The 21,237-nt window shown below is 40.3% G+C and overlaps 1 protein-coding gene across 9 annotated transcripts in view; it reads left to right on the forward strand.

Annotated features, from left to right (window-relative positions):
* ehmt1b (euchromatic histone-lysine N-methyltransferase 1b) overlaps positions 1-21,237 on the forward strand; it is a 33,939-nt gene that overhangs the window by 2,842 nt on the left and 9,860 nt on the right. Inside the window, exons 1-15 of one of the 9 annotated variants that reach the window (XM_082140205.1) lie at positions 6,658-6,699; positions 15,536-15,623; positions 16,088-16,581; positions 16,741-16,903; positions 17,375-17,595; positions 17,829-17,990; positions 18,160-18,228; positions 18,390-18,507; positions 18,610-18,747; positions 19,153-19,298; positions 19,769-19,912; positions 20,092-20,318; positions 20,566-20,760; positions 20,880-20,962; positions 21,053-21,159. In XM_082140205.1, the coding sequence (XP_081996331.1) occupies positions 6,673-6,699; positions 15,536-15,623; positions 16,088-16,581; positions 16,741-16,903; positions 17,375-17,595; positions 17,829-17,990; positions 18,160-18,228; positions 18,390-18,507; positions 18,610-18,747; positions 19,153-19,298; positions 19,769-19,912; positions 20,092-20,318; positions 20,566-20,760; positions 20,880-20,962; positions 21,053-21,159 (2,382 nt within the window). In that variant the 5' untranslated portion in view covers positions 6,658-6,672. Of the gene's footprint in view, positions 1-6,657; positions 6,700-14,239; positions 14,261-15,535; positions 15,624-16,087; positions 16,582-16,740; positions 16,904-17,374; positions 17,596-17,828; positions 17,991-18,159; positions 18,229-18,389; positions 18,508-18,609; positions 18,748-19,152; positions 19,299-19,768; positions 19,913-20,091; positions 20,319-20,565; positions 20,761-20,879; positions 20,963-21,052; positions 21,160-21,237 lie in introns of those variants that run through there. The other 8 variants (XM_082140206.1, XM_082140209.1, XM_082140210.1 and 5 more) reach the window with 8 other exon arrangements.

Below are 21,237 nucleotides of genomic sequence, written 5' to 3' on the forward strand. Positions count from 1 at the left end.
CTGTTGTCTGAGACATGTCAAATATAATGTGGATGAAGCTTTTGATGAATCTATGTAAATAAAACTTGTGACTGATGGTTTAAATGGAACCATCTGTCCATAATTTAGCCACTTCTAATTTCTTTAGCCACTTATTTACAAGGGTTACGTTCAATAATGTCTAGATGCATAGAAGTCTGGTTGCCGTATTAGTGATTAATTGAGACTGAAGTTGAACTCTTTGGCATGATTGGAATGTTATATGTTTGGTGCAAACTTGAAAGCTGTATGTTTTCCTACCAGCACTGGTATATTGTGGTATCTGGAGTGAGTAGGAGTAGGAGCCACAAGGTCCCGCCCAACCAACTGCCAGCAGTGATATATGTTGTCTGAGGCCATTAACTTAGTAGGAAGTTAGGCAAAGTCACTGAGGCTGATAACATTTCCATTGTTTGACTATATAAGTAGAGCATACAACTGAAAATCGGTAGAGAAATAGTAGGAGAAAATAGAATTTTGTCAGGTACATACATTGTGATGGAAAAATTGTTACCTATGCTTATGCTACATAATTTGTTTTTGAACAAACACAAAATTTGAGGGTACTCATATTTTCGTAATTCTGAATAGGGCTACACGATTAATCGCAATAAAACCGCATGCAATTTGGCAAAGGCTGCGATTATTTTATGTGCAGCTTGTCAGTGGAGTGGCTGATTGGTAGTAAATACTGCCCCATTTGAACGCCAGAGGGCGCTCTCATGCAAACACAATAAATATGCCCCGCCGCAGAAGTACAATAATGCCAGGAAATCCCTATCGCTGTAGCTGAAAAAACAGAAGATTGAAACGCTTTGATTAAACATGACTTATAAATACACGACTGCCTTATTCTGTGTAAGAAGGCACATCATCTCACAGAAGGATGCTCAACTGTCGTTATGAAGTGAATTTGGAGAAAATGCATGTTATTAAATGTTGTCTTTTGTTGGACAAGAGGTTCATAAATGCTTCTCATGTTTTGGAAAGATGTTTGACGCGTGTTGTTTTTTCAAATGCACATTATAATGGCGCTTTTCCACTACACAGTACCAGCTCGCCTCGACTCGACTCGGCTTTGTTTGGTTTTCCACTGTGTAAAAGCTGTACCTGTACCTGCTTCCGGGTACTTTTTTTCGTACCACCTCCGGCGAGGTTCTGAGCGGGCTGAGGCGATACTAAAATGTGACGTGAAAACACGGCAGACTGCTGAATCTGATTGGTCAGAGTGAATCGTCACTATTCACTGCGTCATCATTGCACGCGCCAGACGGAGTATCCTGAATAAAAAATGACAAAAACATCCAAAAACAGCATACACTCGATTTCCTCCATTGTCCTGTGTGTGTGGGTAGCGGGTGTGTCTCGCACATAGACAGTAAAATAAAGGTCTCTCGTAGAAGATTAAGTCACGGCAGTTTCCTGCGGCATCGCTATGACGACCAGGTACTATTGTGGAGGTACTATCTGCAATGGAAAACGGAGCGAAAAGCGAGCCGAGCCGAGGCGAGGCGAGTCGAGTCGAGTTGAGCTGGTACTGGTAATGGAAAAGCGCCATAAGTGACTCAAACTCACAGTGCTTTCAGATGGAGCAGCGTTTACAGAGCCGTACATCAATGACAAGCTGCGCATAATAAATAATTGCAGCCTTTGCGATTTTAAAATCGCGATAAGCCATCTCGATTTAAGTGCGATTACATGTAAATTGCGATTAATCGTTCAGCCCTTACTTTGAAGCAAATTCCCCTGCTGGCAGTGTTAATTTTGACAGCAAGTTTTGATTTAGTTTTAGTCATAGTCTTTTGACTAAAATGTCATTTAGTTTTAGTCAACTAAATATCATAAGTTTTTAGTTGACTAAATCTACAACAGATTTAGTTGACTAAAATCTAACAGTAATTAAGAAATGAAAATAAGAACAAATAAATGCAACAGAACAAAGATACAAATGAAATAAACAGTGTTTCAAGTTTGTCAGGTACTATATGTCTAACAGTAGAATTCAGAATTCCTACAGAAATTGAATATAAAGTAATCAAATGTAAAATAAGAGTGCAGAGTCTTCCTTGTATAAATCCTTATTAAAGTTACTAAAGTTACTCAGAAGCAGCGAGTGATTTTTCTCTTTTTTTTTTTGTTTGAATTTAACATTAAGGACTCAGACAGCTGCAGGTTTAGGCAACTGGCACTTTAAGAACTAATGCACAGATCCAGTGATACACACTCAAGTGTCCCTCAACTGCTCACTTTCACATAACCAACTGTTTAAATGAATACTTGCCAAAACAGTTTGACGGAATTTTTTTAAAACGGTAAGACGCAAAAGAGAATGTCTTGGTTACTGATGCAACCCTCGTTCCCTGTAGGAGGGAGCAGAGACTTTTCGTTGATAATGACGTATTGGGGTCGATACTCACCTGGGAACCCCAATCACCTCAGAGTAGTACGAAAACGGTCCAATGAATATTGGCGAGTGAGATTTGCATGCCGAGCCACTCCTTCCCGGACCTACGGGTATATAAGCCGGTGAACTATATATTGATCAAAATGAGAGAAGTATATGAAATATTACTATCATTGGGGTGAAATAAAAAGTTTTTTTGTCAGTTTTGTTACCTGACTCATGTGGAAGGGAAGGCAGAACGTACTCTGTTAACCTCGGTTCCCTGAGAGATAAGGGAACGAGTATTGCGTTGCAAACGCTATGAGAAAATTCCTTTTCTCGAGAAAAGAGCGGCCATGGTGTGTAAAGCAGAAGCAGCCTGGCCAGCGGCGGAGTATGCACGATCCGCGAGTGCTGAAGACGTTCTGCATGGCTTAGATGGGTGCACGGCCTTTGCTCTGGAGTACACAAATGGGCGGCGACCGCTTCTTCCAGTGGCGGGAGCTTCACATATCCTTTTTCCTCAGCGCCGTCAAAAGATGAGAGCGTTAAGAGGCAGAAGAGCGCGTGCACGCTGAAAAGGGCGCGCTGAATATTTCATATTTTGGTATGAACATTCACCCGCCAGTGTGGCGGATAGCCTTTTGAGATTTACTCGCCAAGCGGAAAATCTACCTGCATTTGGCGCTTGGTGGGTATTAATTTCGGACCCTGCCTGGGAAGCATAGCTTCCTGCAGTAGAGGCAGTGACTGTGGTGTGACTCTTATCTGGCTCTGTGGTTCCCTCAAAGGAACTGGCTAGGGAGGTGTGAGGAAGCAGCATGTCCTCGAAATGTGAACTCCTGGCCTTTGGTGAAAGAAGGGGTGGCTGAGAGTGAGGAACCAGAGCGTTGCTCACTGTCAAACTACGCCCGGTATGGCACAGAGACTGAGGAAACTGCTCTTTTATTGAGCAAGTGGTGGAACAGAAATAAACTCTTTCTTAAAAAGACTCTCTCTGTATGGCCTTCCTCTAAGGGGGGTGGACGGGGCGGCCGGGTTGCGCCGGAGCAGGTGTACAAGCCTCAGGGGGACTCCTTTAGCAATGAGCAGACTTGGGGCCAGCCCGTGGCGGCCTTGTGGCGGTTGTATCATGCCGGTACAGGTTGTGCTTAATGGCCTCAGTCTGCTCCTGAACTGCCGAGAACTGCTGGGCAAAGTCCTCGACAGTGTCGCCAAAGAGGCCGGACTGGGAGATGGGGGCGTTGAGAAAACAAACTTTGTCAACGTCCTTCATCTCAGCCAGGTTCAGCCAGAGATGGCTTTCCTGGACCACCAAGGTGGACCTCGTCAGGCCGAGGGCCGGGCGACGTCAGTTACCGTGCAAAGTTCCTGCATCAACCCCAGCTCAGAACTACCCTCGTGCAGTTCTGTAAGTCTAATGGACTTGCAGGATGGCCATTGCATGCACGGTTGAGGCGGCCTGTCCAGCAGCACTGTCAGCCTTAGCAGCCAGGGCTGAAGTCATCTTTCAAGCCTTGGACAAGAGACGTGGACAATTCTGCTAGGTGGCAGCACCTTGCGGGCACAAGTGCATCGCATTTGCACTCTCCACCTGGGGAATCTCCACGTTACCCTTGAAGGCCCCACTATCGAGGGTAGTGTGAGTGGCGGAGGCTTTGGGGAGTGAAAGGTGCCTTCCACAACTGCTGAATCTCCTCATGCACTTCTGGGAAGAAAGGCAGTGGGGCGAACTCTGCTGTAAACCGCGTGCTGCACCCAGGAACCAATCATCCAATCGTGAGCGCTCAAGACAAGGTGGAGGATTCCATTCAAGTCCAATGCCCGCGGCAGCCCGGGCAAGCATGGCCGTCAAGTCTGAATCTGATTTAGTGTGAGCGACCAGCTCATCCTCATCTTTTTCTCCAGAGGACAATAGCCTATTTCCGATACAGCTCCTCATTATGGATGCTAATGATTAATGAACGATTGATTCGTTGTCGATAATTATTTAATTAATCAAATTTTCAATGGTCGATTAACCAAGGTCATCATTAAAGTGCGTAGTTTTGTGGTGCGTGTGGCTCATGTGCAAAATAAGTGCAGCAGACACACAAGGAAAAATGAAGCAAGAGCACCGTAGTTACATATTCTAAATGTATTAATAGGTGTGTTCGTCTTGAAGAGGCAATGTGCAGACCAATCGGTGCATGACATCAAAGTACCACGAGAGCGGTAATAAGCATACAGAGCCGTCTGCTCTCTAATCGCTCTTGCGTAACTTTGATGACATACACAGATTGGTTAGCACAGCGCCGCGCCGCTTTAAGTCAACACACCTCATGTCTTGCAATGGATTAGGTAGGCTAGCCGTTTATTTCGAAACATAATTAACCACGGGTCCAAAACCCCTTCAAGCAAGTGATTTTACTGAACATAAGAACTACTTGCCACAATAAAAGTACATAGAATAAACAGTAAGTAATAAGATTCTGGTGGATGAGTGACCTTCCAACGCTGTTTCAGCAGTACACTCCTATTATATGGCACATGGTAAATCAAGACCTGTCAATCAGAGCGAACAAACCATTCTAAGCACGCTCCAGTTGTAAAACAGTGTCCAATTGGTCTAGACACATCATCCCTTACCACTGTACCCACCCACCACACCTGAGATCCAGTTTCCATTAGAAGAGCTTTCAAAAGACATTGGAAAACTCTGCATCATGATCGCAACACGATGGGATCCCATAAGTCCTATAGCTTTAGCCAAGCAGCATGTCATGTCAATGATCTGCGTATTGTCTTATGTTGCGTTTGGGCTCGTTCAAGACCACCTTCTGTAAACAAGATACATGATCTACTATGGTTTACTAATGTTTTGCGTTTGTATGTTTTTCATACAAATACTTACTATAGTTTGGTCTCTAACTGAAACAAATATGTTTGTTGTATTCAGCTAGTTGAAACCTTTTCAACGATATATGAAACAAGTCTATCTGTTATGTACGATGATTTTACAGATCTCATTTATTTTTTCACGTTATGAAAATAGAGCACATTAATATAAAAGCACTTGTTAACTGATAGTCATATTCCCTATATTCACTGTAAAGCCAAGCTTCTAAGCTTTAAAATGACTCCTATTTTTGTGTTGATTAAGCAAGTTAAGTATCGTGATTAATTAGTAAATCTGACTGACAGTCAAAACCCGTCATCAGAGAACCGTGATTTACTTTCGAAAACAATTTTGTCCAAAACCAAATTTATTTCGTTTATTTTTATTGAATATTGGCAAAAAATTTGATGCATCATTATTAAAAACAATGTTTTGTATAGTTTTATAGTGTCACAGCTTTAGCTTTAGCAGCTTTATAGAGCCACAGTAACACCTTTTGAATCAACCTTTGTTATTGTTTACTTGTCTCTGCATATTGCATGCTTGTTGTCTGTGATATTTTTTTAGATTACAAACTACAGATTTGAGACATGTTTTATTTTGTGGATATACTCATGCCACTTGCTTTGCAGGAATCAAAGGGAGCTACATTAGACAAGGTCTCAACCTCATTTGCCTTGTTGCCAAAAAAAGATTATTTTTCTTTTGAGTGGTTTAATCATTTCCAGATTGTGTATATTTTAATGATCTTTGATTTACAATTCCTGTTGACATTAAAATTTAAAACAACTAGATGTTGTTTAGAAAAAAATATGTTAGATATGTGAAACCCATTTTAAGAGACAAATGATTCATCCAAATTATCTTTTGCAGTTTTATTAAACTAAATTGTTTCAAATCAGCTCAAGGAGATTTTTTTTTGCTTAATAGCCAAACCACATTCCTTAAGATTGTCATTTTGTTTTTCATGTTGCAGGAAACAGTTTGACACGTAATAATTCATGTTTATGTGTAAATGCATATTTTGGACATTTCAAATTCAAATAAAACATTGATATGCTTATTCAAAAATATGCTGTTTATGTATTGCTTCTCATTCTAGTTAGAAACCTTTGAAGTATCACAAGGGTAATAGATTGAGGAACAGCATTAGAGACCCCAAAGAGCCCATTGATTGCAGCTAGATGCCGTTCCATAAAATGGCTGCAGTGTTGTTTTTTTTCTGCTCTTCCTTCTTCGTGAAGAACAGTAGAGCTCAATCTGAGCATGCTCAGTGTGGGCTATGTCAGAGCTTTATACAGCAAGCTGGTCATGTGACCTGTGCTCAGGGACGGTGCATGTGTGGGAAGATAGCTAGTCATTTGGATAGTGTAAATTTGTTTCCTCCTCCCCCATGAATGAAGACCACTGCTTAAGGCAGGTACAACCTTGTTGCTGGAGGTTTTGCCCTCTAGTGAAGCAGGATTATTTCCATCTCCATTTTTGCTTTTGTGGTCAAGGGAACAAGCATTGCCAGATAGCTGCTGCTCCCAACTGGTTTGCTGTAGGTTTTTTGAAAGGAATGGACCTGGTACTCTAAAAATCTGTTGTTTTGGAGTTTGAGAATTTGTGTTTCTTCTAATTTAGGATATCATCTGATTCACCTGTCATCTTTCTGATTAACTGATTAAGCTCATGCTCCAGGATCTGTAGAGCTGGCCTGTCTGAAGTTGGGCAGGAACTTGTAGCAGTGCTAAGACTTTGTCCTGCGCTCATCCCAAATCTGACAAGCAGAGGATTTTTAAAAGGATCTGCATGGATATTTTTCTTTTTCTTTTTTTACGTCTAGCTGTCCCCAAAACGGTATTCTAGTTGTGTGCCATGGGTCTTGATCAACTTGACAAGAATAACCACAAATTATCTCTTTAAAGGTAAAAAGGTAGCCTAAATCTCTTTTAAAACTCACTTGTCAGGTCATCGACCATTAGAAAAATCTGTAGCCTCTCAAATCTTGTTGCACAAGTTCTTGTCATGTCTTAGACAAAAACATTATTGGCATTATTACATGGTTTACTAAAATGTTTTTGCATTTGTCTTCAGTGGCAGCAAAGAAGAACTTGAAAGTGGGATAAACTTGAGCAGCCAAGCAAATCGAGCCGATTATGCAGGGAATCCTTGATGCTTTTCTTGATACACGAGTCACATCAGCTGCCTATAATCAGCAGTGCAAAACATAGACTGCTGCTCCTCTTGCTGGCAATGAGCTTTGTTTTGCTGACTGGTCCTGGTGTAGATTCCATTGAAGTGAATACTAGGATCCCTCTGCATTTGTAATAAGCTCGTTTGCATGCCTGAAGCCATCTGGATTTATTTTCTCAAAATTGTGTGTGTGTATTATTTTGCTATTTCTTTTGTGATAGGGTGATTAAAAACCAAACTGTAGATTCAGAAGAAATGCAAGGAACGGAAAGGCCATCCAAAAGGGTTGTGATAAATAGCCACACTTTTCTCTTTGTATTTCTCCCTCCTTCCTTCTCATTCTTTTCCATCTTTTTGTTGTAGAAGACCAGGAAAGAATAGAAAATCTTAGCTGCTTCCCAACTGGAACATAGGAAACTATATTGTTGCTCGGTGGAAAAGATATTCAGGGCCCTCAGTATGAAAAACATGGCTTCTGGGAAAGCGGACTCTCAGTGTCAGTGGTATGAGGTCTGACTACAAAATGGCAGTGAAACTCCTAGTATGCAGGCTTCAGTTGTGAAGCTCCGTTCTGTGGTGGTGTCAGTACAGTTGTTTGGCAGAATTACAATTAAGAGACTTTTCCTGCCTCTGCCAAGTTTGGAGGACGAGGCCTTGAATCGTGTTGAGAAATGATTCTTGCAAAATCAAAAGGAATTTCATGAACTTTCATTCTTGTTAAGATCTATTTCATTGCTGCAAAAGTTGAACTATTGTGCAAAACATTCATAGTTTTCAAATAGAATGTATTCATTTCCATATATTGCATTTTCCTGATGAGACTGGCCATGATAGCCTACATATTTAAACAATTTAGGTTGAGTGTGTTCACATTCACATACACTACTGTTCAAAAGTGTGGGTTCAATAAGACTTTTTTTATTGGCATTAATACTTCTTTTTTTTTTTCAGCAAGGATACATTAAATGAATCAGAAGTGGCAAGTTATTCTAAATTGTATATATTTCACAATATTACTGTTTTTGCTGTATTTGTGGTCTTGGTGAGCATAAGAGACTTCTTTCAAAAACATAAAAAAAAATCATACCGACCCCAAACTTTTGAATGATAGTCTATTTACCATTTGAACAATAATTTTGGCCAGGACAAATCGAAGGACATTCTCATTCTAAATAGTTTTTTTGGACAAAATTCAATGCAGCGCAAGAAGAGTCTAATTTTCTTTGGTTTGTTTTCCCTGCAAAACTAAAAACTGTGTGAAAGCTTAGAAACACACTAGCATATTAATGGCCTGAAAGATAAAAGACATGGACTTAACTTTTTTGTTTATTTCATGGAATATTTTAAATAGCATTTTAATTGAAAAGAGCAAAATGAAATAGCCATAATTTCAATGCTTTTGTCTTGAGCTAGTCTGTTTCCTCATGATTAGTATACAGCTTGTTGAAATATACCAGATTGTGCTGTTGAAACTATATCCGTGTATTTGTGAAATATGCTATTCATCGAGTGTCTTTTTAAAGGAGTCGTTTTACCGTCATAGACTCAAGTACACAGCCCTTGTTAAAAGTGCAGAATGATTTCAGTTTTGGATACAGGGAAATTTAAGCTGATTCGCAAAGACTATATCCTATCTTCATTGTTTTTCATTAGCCCTTGCCAGCAATTACATGCTTGACCACCAGACCGTATATAAAGCAGCATGTTTATTTCTGTCTTGAAATACAAGTGTACCAAACAGCTTGTTTTCTGACAGATTTGATTTATACCAACATTAAAAATGTTTTTTTGTCAATGGCTTCTCTGGGCCTTGTGTCTCTTCTGACATCCGTGGCTGTGCCCTACTAAGGGGCTCAGTGGAGATAAAGACCTCTTGAGAAATGACAACAGATTAAGGATAACACGGTCTTGCTCCTGGTTCCTGTGGTAGATTGCAGAGCTTCATGTTTCTATTGCTTCACCATACCTTTTCTGGTCCTTTCCAGCAATGAAATGGCTGCCTGAATTCGTTGTTGCCCTGCTCTCAGGAGGAAAAAAATTTGAAATTTGAACTGACTGAGCATGCTCAGTGAGACCTTTAGCTAACTCGACCGACAGAGGGAGCCTGTAGGTCACATGATCAACAAGCCGGTTGAATGCTTGCATGCGGGAGGAGAAGAGAAAAGAGGAGCAGTCAGCTCGAAGCTCTTTCTCCCTCAACGGAGGCCATCGTTGTGAAAGCAGGTATGAAACCAATGGAGGGGGAACACCTTCTGTGATTCAATGCTTGGGCTCTTCATCATGCTGGTTCTGAATGTGCATCGTTTGAGACTCATCATCTTGATTCCTTGTGTTTTGCCATCACTTACTCATCTCACCGTTCACTTTCAGTCCATTGATGTTCAGAGGAGAGGAACGCTCTGAGAAATGACTGAAATATGGCACCCAGACTTCCTCTGAAGCTTTGAGCCAGTGCTGTAGTCAACGGCCCTCTAAGCTGAAACAAGAGTGTGCAGTGTCAAAATCCGTTTGAGCTTGAAGCCCTCAACAGTGGCTTTTCCTTCCTTTACAGAGGTCTGAGTCAACGTTTGAAGTCTTGGGAGAAAAAACAGGGGATTAATAGCGTCTGTGGTCAGATGGTTGTTTCTTCTGTTGGCACTGAGTATTGTAAAGCAAGAGAAAAGGAGTGGTTTCTCAATACTGGGCACGCAAACAAGTGGTGGTTCAGTTTTATATGCTCATGTCTCATTTTGAATCATCTCTTTTGAGGTTCTGTGCCTTAGTTTGTATTTCTTCATTTTGCCTGTTTTGTCATCTTCATTGATCTGGATCTAGATTATTTTGGATGCCTCTAAAGAGTGGAGACTGCATACTATTTATTCTTTTAAAATCTAATTTATTCTTTTGAAATCTATTTTTTTTATATTCTTTTTTTATGCAGTGTTGCTGTGTGTATTATAAATGATTTATCTGTGCACATCATTTTTTGTTAATTCATGCACCTTCGTAATCTTTAATCAAAAGCATTAACGTCCGCTCACAACATCTCTTCTCTGATGGTTTGTTCACTAGTCCAGTGATGTGAACAGTCTTTTCTAGATGGACGAAATCAAGTCCTGCCCTCATTTTTATTTTCCGAGAAGCTGTTTCACACAGAAAAGAAGATCAGAATGACTGTTTCATGCCGACATTAAATAGTATTAAATATGGTTACTTTGAATCTAAATCTAAAAATATTTTACCTTTGGCAGTCAGATCATATATTGATGTTGGAAATGGCTGATGTTACTTCTGGTTCATTTGTTACTCTGGAAATGGGCTGGCAGGCCAAGTCAATTGTAGGTGCATTGCATTGTGGGAGACAGTATTTCTCATTGTGTGCTCTGACTCATAATTTGTACAATTTGGCAGATAGGCAATCTGGGTATTTAATACATAATGTGCACAGTATGCAATGCATATTGTATCCTGCAGAAATGGTAAGAGTAGGCTAGTATTCGAACAAAGAACAAAGTTTGCAGGCCCAGACCTGCCAGTGTGAAGAGACTAGACTAGAGTACTTCTGAAAACCTGCTTTTTGTATGTTTCCTGAGAGAAGCATTTGAAATAGGCCCAGTTGCAGAGAGACTTTATTAAGAAACAGGTTCTGTGACAAGACTGATGACAGTTTAGTGGTTAGTCTTTGCTGCAAGACCCAAAGAATGAGGCCTGTTGTTTTTTGCCCGACCTTCTTATTTCTTGGTCTTTTTATGTCTTCAAATGCGAACTGACTAAACACAGTGGTATAAAGTCATGTTGATTTTCATTTTGTTTGGTGCTGCATTCATTTTGGATTCATTTTGGATTCATTTTGAGATGTATGACTTAATCCTTTATAGTTTTTATGTATCAGACTTGTTTCAGTCCTTATTTGTTGCTTTTCAATGGATTGGTCACATTGTCCTGTGTCTAGGCTCATATTTTGGTTTCTTCATTGATTGCCATTCATGTTTGAGTCACAGCCGCAGCTGACACACCGTACTGTGGCTTCGACTCTGACGTTTGGTTGCACACGTAACTGGATATTAAACTGAAATGAAGGTGTGAATCATTTTTAGGGCTCTCATATTTCATATGTCCTCATTAAGACATTGCGTTCTCGGCTGCAGTGTGTTGAAGCTATTAGGAAGGTAAGGCCAGCAAAAAACGTATAGGGTTTTGTTGTTTACACTTTAATCTCTACTGCCGAGTGGCATGAGGCCCGTTACCTCTTGAATCTACAGCTCATATTATTCAAGTCAAGTCTTAAAAATCCCACTGGGCAGCTGGTTCATTCTTAGCAGATACCAGAAAAGCTGATCATATGCATGTGGAATTGAAAAATCTGTCTATTGCTGGAGAGTTGAAAAGAAATGCTGCGTTTGCGGCGCTCTCCATGGACACTGAAATAGGTTGGAAATTAGTGGGAAAAATATTTCCCAACTAGCTTTTGATAAACCGTAAGCTGATTTATTTTTCTGTATTGTAGCAGGTATTTATTTATGAGAAAAAACTGACATTGTGAAGTTAAGTGAGTGATATCCAGAGAATGTTCAGACAGGTTGTGTGTTTTTTTACGAACCCCAATATAGGCTTATATGTGTGCGTATAATTTTTAGCAGTATAAAATAGTTATTTGATAATTGATATCGATTCAGTTTTTAATTACTTCTCAATTCTTGATATACACTCTAAATGTGTTGTTCGGCGCAGATAGATGTTGGTCTCCTATCCCCAATCCACCCAAATCCCAATCCAGTACCCCATATCCAGTGGAAAACATTCCCTGCCTGGCTCGTCGTATCAGTAAACACTGTGTTTACAACATGGTGGAAAGGAGCAGGAGGCCCTTCCCTCCTCTTTCCTCTACTGAGCATGTTCCCTGTTTAGCCTGTAGGGGGAGATCAAGGGAAACAACTGGATATTCGCAGTCAAATGCTTTTCTCTCAATAAGAGGAGTGTGGATGCTGATATCTGGGATCTGGTTCAGCTGGTCTGTTTGGAAAGTGTCTTGGCGACAAAAAGATCACTGGAGTTAATACTCAAGGTGATGGTTTACAATATATTGATAACATAAAAGGCCATGACATGATTTTGGGAGACTCTGAATGGAAAATGTTGTTAATTTTGGCTTTAGTTTTGGTAGAAGTAGGGAACTTGGTGTTCTCTTAAGTTCCCTTTAACATCTGAAGCTAGTGCACAGACTTGGGTCCTCTGTCTTGAAAGTATACTGAATAGATTTCTCTCAGATGTCTAACAAAAAAAAGTGTGTTTAAGTCATAAAATTACAGAGGTTTATTGAGTATGTGGCCATATTAATTGCTCTACTATGAGAGGAATTTACCCTTCAAACTGTAAGTTTGAAGCATGCTAATTAAATATGAAAACTAAAAAGAAAAAAAATTGGATTAGTCAACCTAGGTAATTGGCTAGTCTGTTGTTATTAGTCTACCATTGTTGATCACTAGACAACACTATGTCAGTCCATATGTAATGAACTCTTAATGTTGGTCTTTGTAACTAAAGGTCTTTAGCTAAAATTTGCATTATTTTGTGCAGCTGTTTCTTTTTGTGAGACCCTGTCATGTTTTAGGAGGAAAATTGTCTTTTCAGCAATTCTCTTTATGCCTCAAGAATGTTTTTCCAAGATAAGGAAAATAATGCTCTAAACTAATTTCTGAAGAAATCTAGACCAATGCTTCCCAACCAGGGGTAGAAGGGGGCACCTGACAGGATTTGGTTTTGTTATATAAAACCTATTAGGCATTATCACTTCAAATAGAAACATGACTGTCCTTTCAGTGTCAATTGATTTGAATTAATATGTTTTATCTTCTGATATGTTTTTACTTATTAAACAAAACAATTAAGACACTCGTAGACTGTCATTTATAAAGACTTCAGTCAGAAGCAGATTTCTTTACTGTTCTTCTCATTAACGATTGTACTAATGAGTGTGATATATAAATTGAGCTTTGGTGCTAATTACTTGCCATGTAACAAAGTCTGCAAATGACTTGATAATCTGGATTTCGTTCATGAATAAATGTGCTGTTACTGTGGATGGAGGGGTATTTGATGGGGCAGTTGAGGCACAGAAGACAAAAACGATTGGGAAACAGCTCTAGACCAAGGATTTGCATACAATTTGTTGCTTTAAAAAAAGGGTACACTCAAAATGAAAGGCGTTTTGTAATCTCCAAGGTATGAATGCTGGTGAGACAGCGTCTCAATGTGGCAGACCTCAGAGTTTAACCACCATCTGTTGGTCTGATTTGATAAGGTGTGATGGGTTCTTTGCAGTGTCAGTGGGGCAGATCTTGCCTGGTTTGGTCAGGGAAAAGGGGGACTTTTATTATGAAGTGGCTCCCCTTGTGGTGAGAGAGAGGAACAGAAAGCCACACGACCTCCTTTGTTGCAAGAGCAGCTCCAACGAGCGGCAGACATTTTATGGCTGCGCAAAGGAAGGCAGCCGGTGCATCTGCCAATCAGATGAGGTCTGGGGATCGAGGCTGGGGTGGGGGAGGGGACAAACGGTGGGAGAAAGCTTGGATTTGCTTGTAATTACTGCACCCTGTGACCTACCTCTTCCTTTTTGAGCCTGGCTGCAGAGATTCACTCCAGTAGTTTGAGGCTGGTATGTGAGTGAGACTTTATGCACCACTTCAGTTGCATGGCTTGTAGAAATATACTCAACAAGTCTATCTCATCACCTTATTCCTTGCTGTTTGTTTCCTATTGTGTTTTTTTTTAACATTTTTTTTCAATGACAAGCCAATTGGGTGAAGCTGGAATCCTTGATGAAGGTGATCACCTGACATTTTGCAGGTTTCCTCTGGCTACCTGGGATGTGGGGTAGTAAGTTGAGTAGTAGCTCAAAGGATTATGCATGATCTTAGGTGACTTCCCAGGCCAAAGTGAGCTTGACTTGGATGGGAGTCCTGTAGATGTACATTGTCTTCAGGAACGAGACCTTTAGGCATTAGACACTCTTTCTTGAGTTGTGTTTTCTTGTCATCTCGTTACATCTCAGGAATGTGGCATATCTGAGAGAACCAGCATTATGTGCTGGTTATGTTTGGCAGAAGGGCAAATTTTTTCCGATTAGAATTTTTTTGTCATATCCACCGAGGTCTGTTTTTGGGACTCTCCATGCATCATTAGAGAAGGCTTTCTTGGAAGTCTCTGCTCTTTTTTAAATGTGTCTTTGTTTTTGCAGGGAGATCAGATACTCCTTCCTAAAAAAGGGATTTGTTGCCAGTGGTTTGTTTTGCTTCACTTATCGTAGCAGGAGAGATGTCCACATGGGCTTTATCAGTCTTCGGATCAAGCCGTCTACTTCCAGTGGACCAGTTGCGAAGAATGAAAGTGAACAATTCAACCAATACATGAAAAATGAGAGTGAGGAAAAAAGTGGCAATTAGGGAGCAAGAGCACACTGAGCCTCGGCATCCACTGTATTTGTTCTTCCTGTTTGTATTATTATACATCATATGATGGTATTGGGCCTTGTCATGACTGGTTCATTTTCAATAAAGATGTGTATTTTATTCTTGTATGGACTTTTCAGGTGTGATGAACCAGTAGGCGTTTGTTGAAACCAGTTGTGGCTTATGGCATTGGGAGATGTTGAGTCTCTTGAAGATATTACCTTGACTCAGGAGTGATTGACAGCTCAAAGCCCAGCCAATCAAAGCCCTTGTTATTGACTGAACCTGTGGGATAAGCCTCTCACATTCCCAAGGGATATCTCCATGCTTTTTTCTTCCTTGCCAGTGTTTGTGTTTTGTTGCCAGTGGCCATAATTATTATCTGCTATTTTGAGAAACTATTTCAATCCAAACTCTAATTTGATCTGCTTTTATACTCGTGCCACTTTAATTGTTTTTGACCAGTTATTCCTGCCATCAACTTGGCTTGGACATTTGTGAAGTTTCATTAATTGGCTTTGTGCACTCTCTCCCCTTTCTTTAAAATTCTATTATTTGTTAATCCTCTAATAGTCATGGTTTGCATAAAAAAATTTCCCCATAACATTTCATATGTAATGGAAATCCAATAATTCCGCTGTGTGTTTTCAGCCCTCCAGTTTGGCCAATGGGAATTCGGGCAAGAGGGAAACCATGAAGTCTGAGGGGACAAAAGAGTCTCGCAGTGATCAAGAGGATGGTAAATACAAAATTTGTTTTAATACATCTGAATATTTGTGGTATAATGCTGATAGCCATGTGATGATTTGTTTGACTCTTGATAGGCGTGTCTTAACACATTTTGACTCGTTCCTTAGTGTTTAGTGAGTTATTAAAAAAATGTATTGCGAAAAAGGTGCAATATTTTTTGGTGTCAAATATTATGTTAACTTCATCCATATAGAACATTAGTCCTACCTAAAAAAAGAAAATGATTTAGAGAACTATACACCTCAAATAATGCCCCCCCCCCCCCAAAGAATTAATTTGCTTTAACAAAAATATGCTTTTTTATTAGCACTGTTTACTTTCATTGTAAGTGCAGTACTTTTATTCAAAGCGCAAGTTTTGCTTAATTTTTTTTAACTCGATGTGCCAACTTGATTTGAACCCAGAACAACAATCGTGAAATCAATTAATCTTTTTCTGTTATTTTTCTTGTAGGAGGAAATGAAAATCACACGAACGGGCGACCAGAACCTCTCAGAGAGGCCACTGAGCTGAATGGGACCTATGAAAACACGGACACAAAGAGAACTGAACAGAACCTTTCTACACAAGGATCACCAGCCCGATCGTCATCCATGGAGAACGGACTGTCAGAGACTGAGCCGCCCCATGGCTCTACAGTGGGCAGTAATGGATATATTTTAAGCAAACAGCAGGAAGACACAGTGTCAGCCCCACACAGGACTAACTGGTCCCCCATAGGGGGTACCACACTGGGGCATGGGACTAAAAGCTCATCACCTTCAGCTTCTATGTTGCGATCCCCAGACCAGGGTTCTTCAAACAGTGCCGCAAACCTAGGACTTAGCCCAATGGAGAGGCGAGCGGAAACAGAGACTAAAAACGGCAGAGTATCGAATACACCCCCACCAACGATACATCGAGCACGCAAAACTATGTCAAGGCCAGCCTCAAACCAGACACTAAAGGTATAGATGATTTACCACTATGAAATATTTTTCTACATCAGCTGCACTAGTCATGACCGCTGAACATTCTACAATATATTGTTTTGGTATTTTTATTTTAGGTCTGCTCATGAATCATGGTCATGGATGCATATAATCACATTTCTGTTTCTCCTTCAGCTTTTGAATAGGGAAAATAAAGAGCCAGTCGTGGTGAAAGATGACAGTGTGGGCAAACCAGAGGCAGTGCAGCCACAGCCATCTCCAATCCAGAATCAGCTACCTCAAAGCCAAACTGATGCCACACCTGTACCAAACACCACACCAGCCAAGCCACAAACAGGTTATAAACCATATTACCTTTCTTTGTGACAAAACTGGTCACTCTAATGCTTTTTTTAATGTGACATTCCATTTTAGTTTTCTTTACATACACACATCTGTCATAGAATTTAGAGAAGGGCGATATATTAATATAACCAGTTATTGTCATTTAGATGATTACCTTTGCTGTCAATTAATGCTCACCTATAGTTATAATTTAATTAAATTATTTAAAAATAAATGTATTCTTTAGCAAATCATTACTTTATACTGATTGAGTTTTTTTTATTATTATTATTTTTATTACATTTAAATTAAGTAAAGAATTGAAAATAAAGTATGATGTATGCATATTATTTATTTTAGGCACAGCCAGATGTTAATATTTAACTTTGAAATCAAACACAAAAGTTTGCTTTCAAATTGAAATGCAGATAATCCAACCTGCATTTTACAGTTTTACATGGAAATTATTACTTTGCTTTTACAGAGAATAAAGTGCTTGAACAGGCTTGTATTCCAGAATTCTCTCTTTATGCATTGACAGTTGAACCCAGACCTGTCTCTCCCTCAGTAGCAGCCGTGTCAAGGAAGAAGAAAAGAAAAATGGGAACATATAGTCTTGTGCCCAAGAAGAAAAATAAAGTCTTGAAACAACGCACAGTTCTGGAGATGTTTCAGCGTATGTCCCAGTCTCCACCCAACCCTCAGGTCAGAGATTGAACCACCAGATTCGCACCTAAAGACTGAATAACTACCTTTTATGTTGTTAATAAAAGTAATATTTGAATAGTTGCTTAGATTGTTAGTCTGAGTCTTGACCATTATTAATCCTTTCTTAATATTTTTGCATTGCCAATTGGTTGACTTTTCCTGTACTTCTTGAGGCCAAGACATGTGAACCTTGACGTTAATGCCTGTCTTTTTATCCCTTGGCTTCGCAGCAGCCAAAAGAGGTCGTACATGTGAATGGAGAGAGAATGGAGAATGAGTCTGATGAAGAAGAGTCAGAGGAAGGAGAAGACACAGAGGATGATGAGGAGCTGGTCACTGAGGACGGAGCCAAAGCTTCTCAGGAGGGACCCAGGATAGCTTCAATCTCTCAGGTGGGAATTCATCAACAAAGTTGCAGGGACTCATGAGCCAAAGGAAAAATGCTGTCATCAATTATTTTCCTCCATCTTGCCATTTAGTTCAAATTTTAAAGTAGAGTGGCTTATCTAGTCATCACAGTTCCCTTAGAGGATGCTTATTCGTTTGTTTTTCATTCATAAGCCTCTTGATGAAGAACAGGAGTCTGAGGAGTCACCGGATGGCGAAGAGGAAGGAGATGAATCAGACTTGGTGAGCTCCTCAACGTTCTCTAATTTCACCAAGTATCAGAAGAAACAGTATAACCAAAAGTCATTTAGATGCAATATTTTGATACAAAAGTATTTCACAGATATGAATTTAGGTGCCTTTGTTTCAATTTGTTGACTGTAAGTTACTTCTGTTCTCCTCAGAGTTCGGAGTCCAGTTTGAAAAAGAAATGGAAAAAGAAGGCCAAGGGAGACCACGCCTGGCTCCGACCATCAAGGAAACGCAAGAGGAAACTGAAAGCGAAAACAGAAGGACTTTCTGGTACATAAAGTGATTAAATGCATGTTTTCCTGAAATATCTGCTGTAGGGCAACACATCAGCTGTTAATATGAGGTCATTTACAAATCTTTCTATGTCTTCAGGAATGGAGTTCCAGTCTCAATCTGAGAGCCAGAGTTCCCCATCAGCCCCTCCTGACCGCAGGAAAGAGTATAAAGAAGTCCCACTAAACTCCCTCAACCTGGCAGCACAGGAAGCCTTATTGACATCTCAGAGTTCAGGTGAAGCAAAATCCTGTGGCATATGACATTTTTCCTATTTAACTTGGGAAAGCATTGAATGATCTTGTAAATGAAAACAAAGTGCAAAAGGAGATATTCTAAGTTTTATATCTTAGACTTTTCCATTTGATTGATTTCAAGCTCAGCATCTTGAGAAAGATGCATTTGTGTAAAGTTCAGAGGATGAGTATTGTCAGGCCTTTGTGGTGGCCTCCATCTTGGATAAAATGAGTCATCAAGTCTCAACCGATGTGGTGCCACCTGGTGGTCAGTCTATCTATCCAATATTTATCATTGATATAGATCTGAGTATGAAGTAACATTGGCTTCCTGCTATCTGTTTGCAAAATTATGGTTTTTCAGGACTTTCATGATTATTTGAGTCTTAAAGATGGTGATTCTTAGCTGTTTCAGGGTCAGTGGAGAGCACAGACGCTGACATGGTGCAAGAACTTCCCCTTTGCAGCTGTCGAATGGAGACTCCCAAGAGCAGAGAGATCCTCACGCTCGCGGACAGAAAGTGTATGGCAACTGAGAGCATTGATGGCCAGGTGAGATGGTTGCCCTTGTTAATATGTAGAGCAATGTTGGTTGAAGTGATTGCATTTTTCAGGAATGCGTTGTCTTGCTAACATGCTGGTTCTTAAGTCTGGCCCTCGAGGTCCACTTTCTGATCGTTCTCACATGCCTGTAACTTTGTAAAATTCTGAAGACCTTGATTAGCTTGTTCAGCTGTTTGGTTAGGGTTGGAGCTAAACTCTGCAAAAACTTTGAGGGCCAGAATTAAGAACACCTGCTATAGACTATCTGTGACTAAATGTGATGAAGTGAATAATTTACTTCAATTCAGTACAGAAGGTCCTAGGATTCATCTAACTGCTGAATACTTGGTATCTTACATTTTTTTTTGGTAACATTCTGTTTTATTTTACAATACAGTGTTTTTTATTTTTTTTTACTCTTTTTAAAAGCTGAGTTTCTGAACTCTATTCTAATTGGTTCCCTGTTGTTCTGGGGATAGCTGAGCCGTTGTCAGAGTGCAGTGCTGAAGCACGAGATGATGAGGCCTTCAAACTCTGTCCAACTGCTGGTTCTGTGTGAGGACCATCGCACAGGCATGGTCAAACATCAGTGCTGCCCAGGCTGTGGCTTCTTTTGCAGAGCCGTGAGTCTTTGGCTTTTAGAGAGAACGTTTTAGGTTTTGATTGGGTTTCAATGACAGCATGACAAGCCAATGGCCAAGAAATTCTTGACTAAGTGCATGTGTCTGAAAAGCTCCAGAGTTTTTACTTCAGTTACATTTTAGCAAACCACTCAAAGTTATTTCATGTGGCCATTGTGTAGGGTACCTTCATGGAGTGTCAGCCAGAGGTGAACATCTCCCACCGGTTTCATCGAGGCTGCGCCTCGGAGCTCAACGGTCAGAGCTTTTGTCCTCACTGTGGAGAGGAGGTCAGCAAGGCGAAAGAAGTCACCATTGCCAAGGCCGATACGACGTCAACTGTGCCTCTCAACCATGGTCTCTGTACGCCCAGCACCTCAGAGGGCAAAGCGGACACCACCACTGGAGGGTATGTGCCAGCTGCTTAATGATATAAACCTAAGTATCAAACAATTTTTGCACCATGCAGTTTCTAAAATAATTTTGGCTGACTTTTTTTTAATTCTGGGCTGAATTCAGTGCGGTTAGCAATATTCTTGTTTGTTTGCAATAGGTAGGTAGGACATGTTGCTGGATCAGCATCCTTGTTAGGATATCCTTGTAGGATGTTTGTTTCTCCAACTTTTGCACTTAAATTGATTTGTTGGTCATCAAAGGTCTACTCGGCTCTCTGTTCTTGGAGAGGGCAAAGCAGACAGCACTTTACCCAAACATCCAGAATCACAGGACACATCTGTGTCCCCTGTGGGCTCCAAAGCTGGGTCTATAGGATCAGGATCTACAACCGGACCTCCACTAGGACCACCTAAAGAAACTTTGGAAAGTGTCCTGCTGGCTCTAGATGCAGAGAAGTAAGAAAACCAACTGTTATGACCTTGAGCCACTTTTTCTATTCTAATATAGGGTTTAATCATTATGAACTCCTGTATGACTTGCACTGATTCGTTCCCACCATTTCTTGTTCTCCAAGACCCAAGAAGCTTCGGTTCCACCCAAAACAGCTGTACATTTCTGCCAAACAAGGAGAACTGCAGAAGGTCATACTGATGTTGGGTATGAGTGATTAGAAAAGTTGTTTGTTTTGTTTTATTTTATTCATGGTTGTCTGTTTTGTGCTGGAAACCTTCTTTTTCTCGTTCTCAGTGGATGGGATCGACCCTAACTTTAAAATGGAGAGCCAGAACAAACGCACGCCGCTCCATGTAGCAGCTGAAGCAGGTCATCAGGAAGTCTGCCACATGCTGGTGCAGGTGAGGATGAATACTAGTGAACTAGTATTAACTTACCCAAACATAAAAAGTCAACATTTACTCACCCTCATGTTGTTC

This window comes from Leuciscus leuciscus (assembly GCF_965113295.1).
Source record: "Leuciscus leuciscus genome assembly, chromosome: 16".
NCBI classification, from domain to species: Eukaryota; Metazoa; Chordata; class Actinopteri; order Cypriniformes; family Leuciscidae; genus Leuciscus; species Leuciscus leuciscus.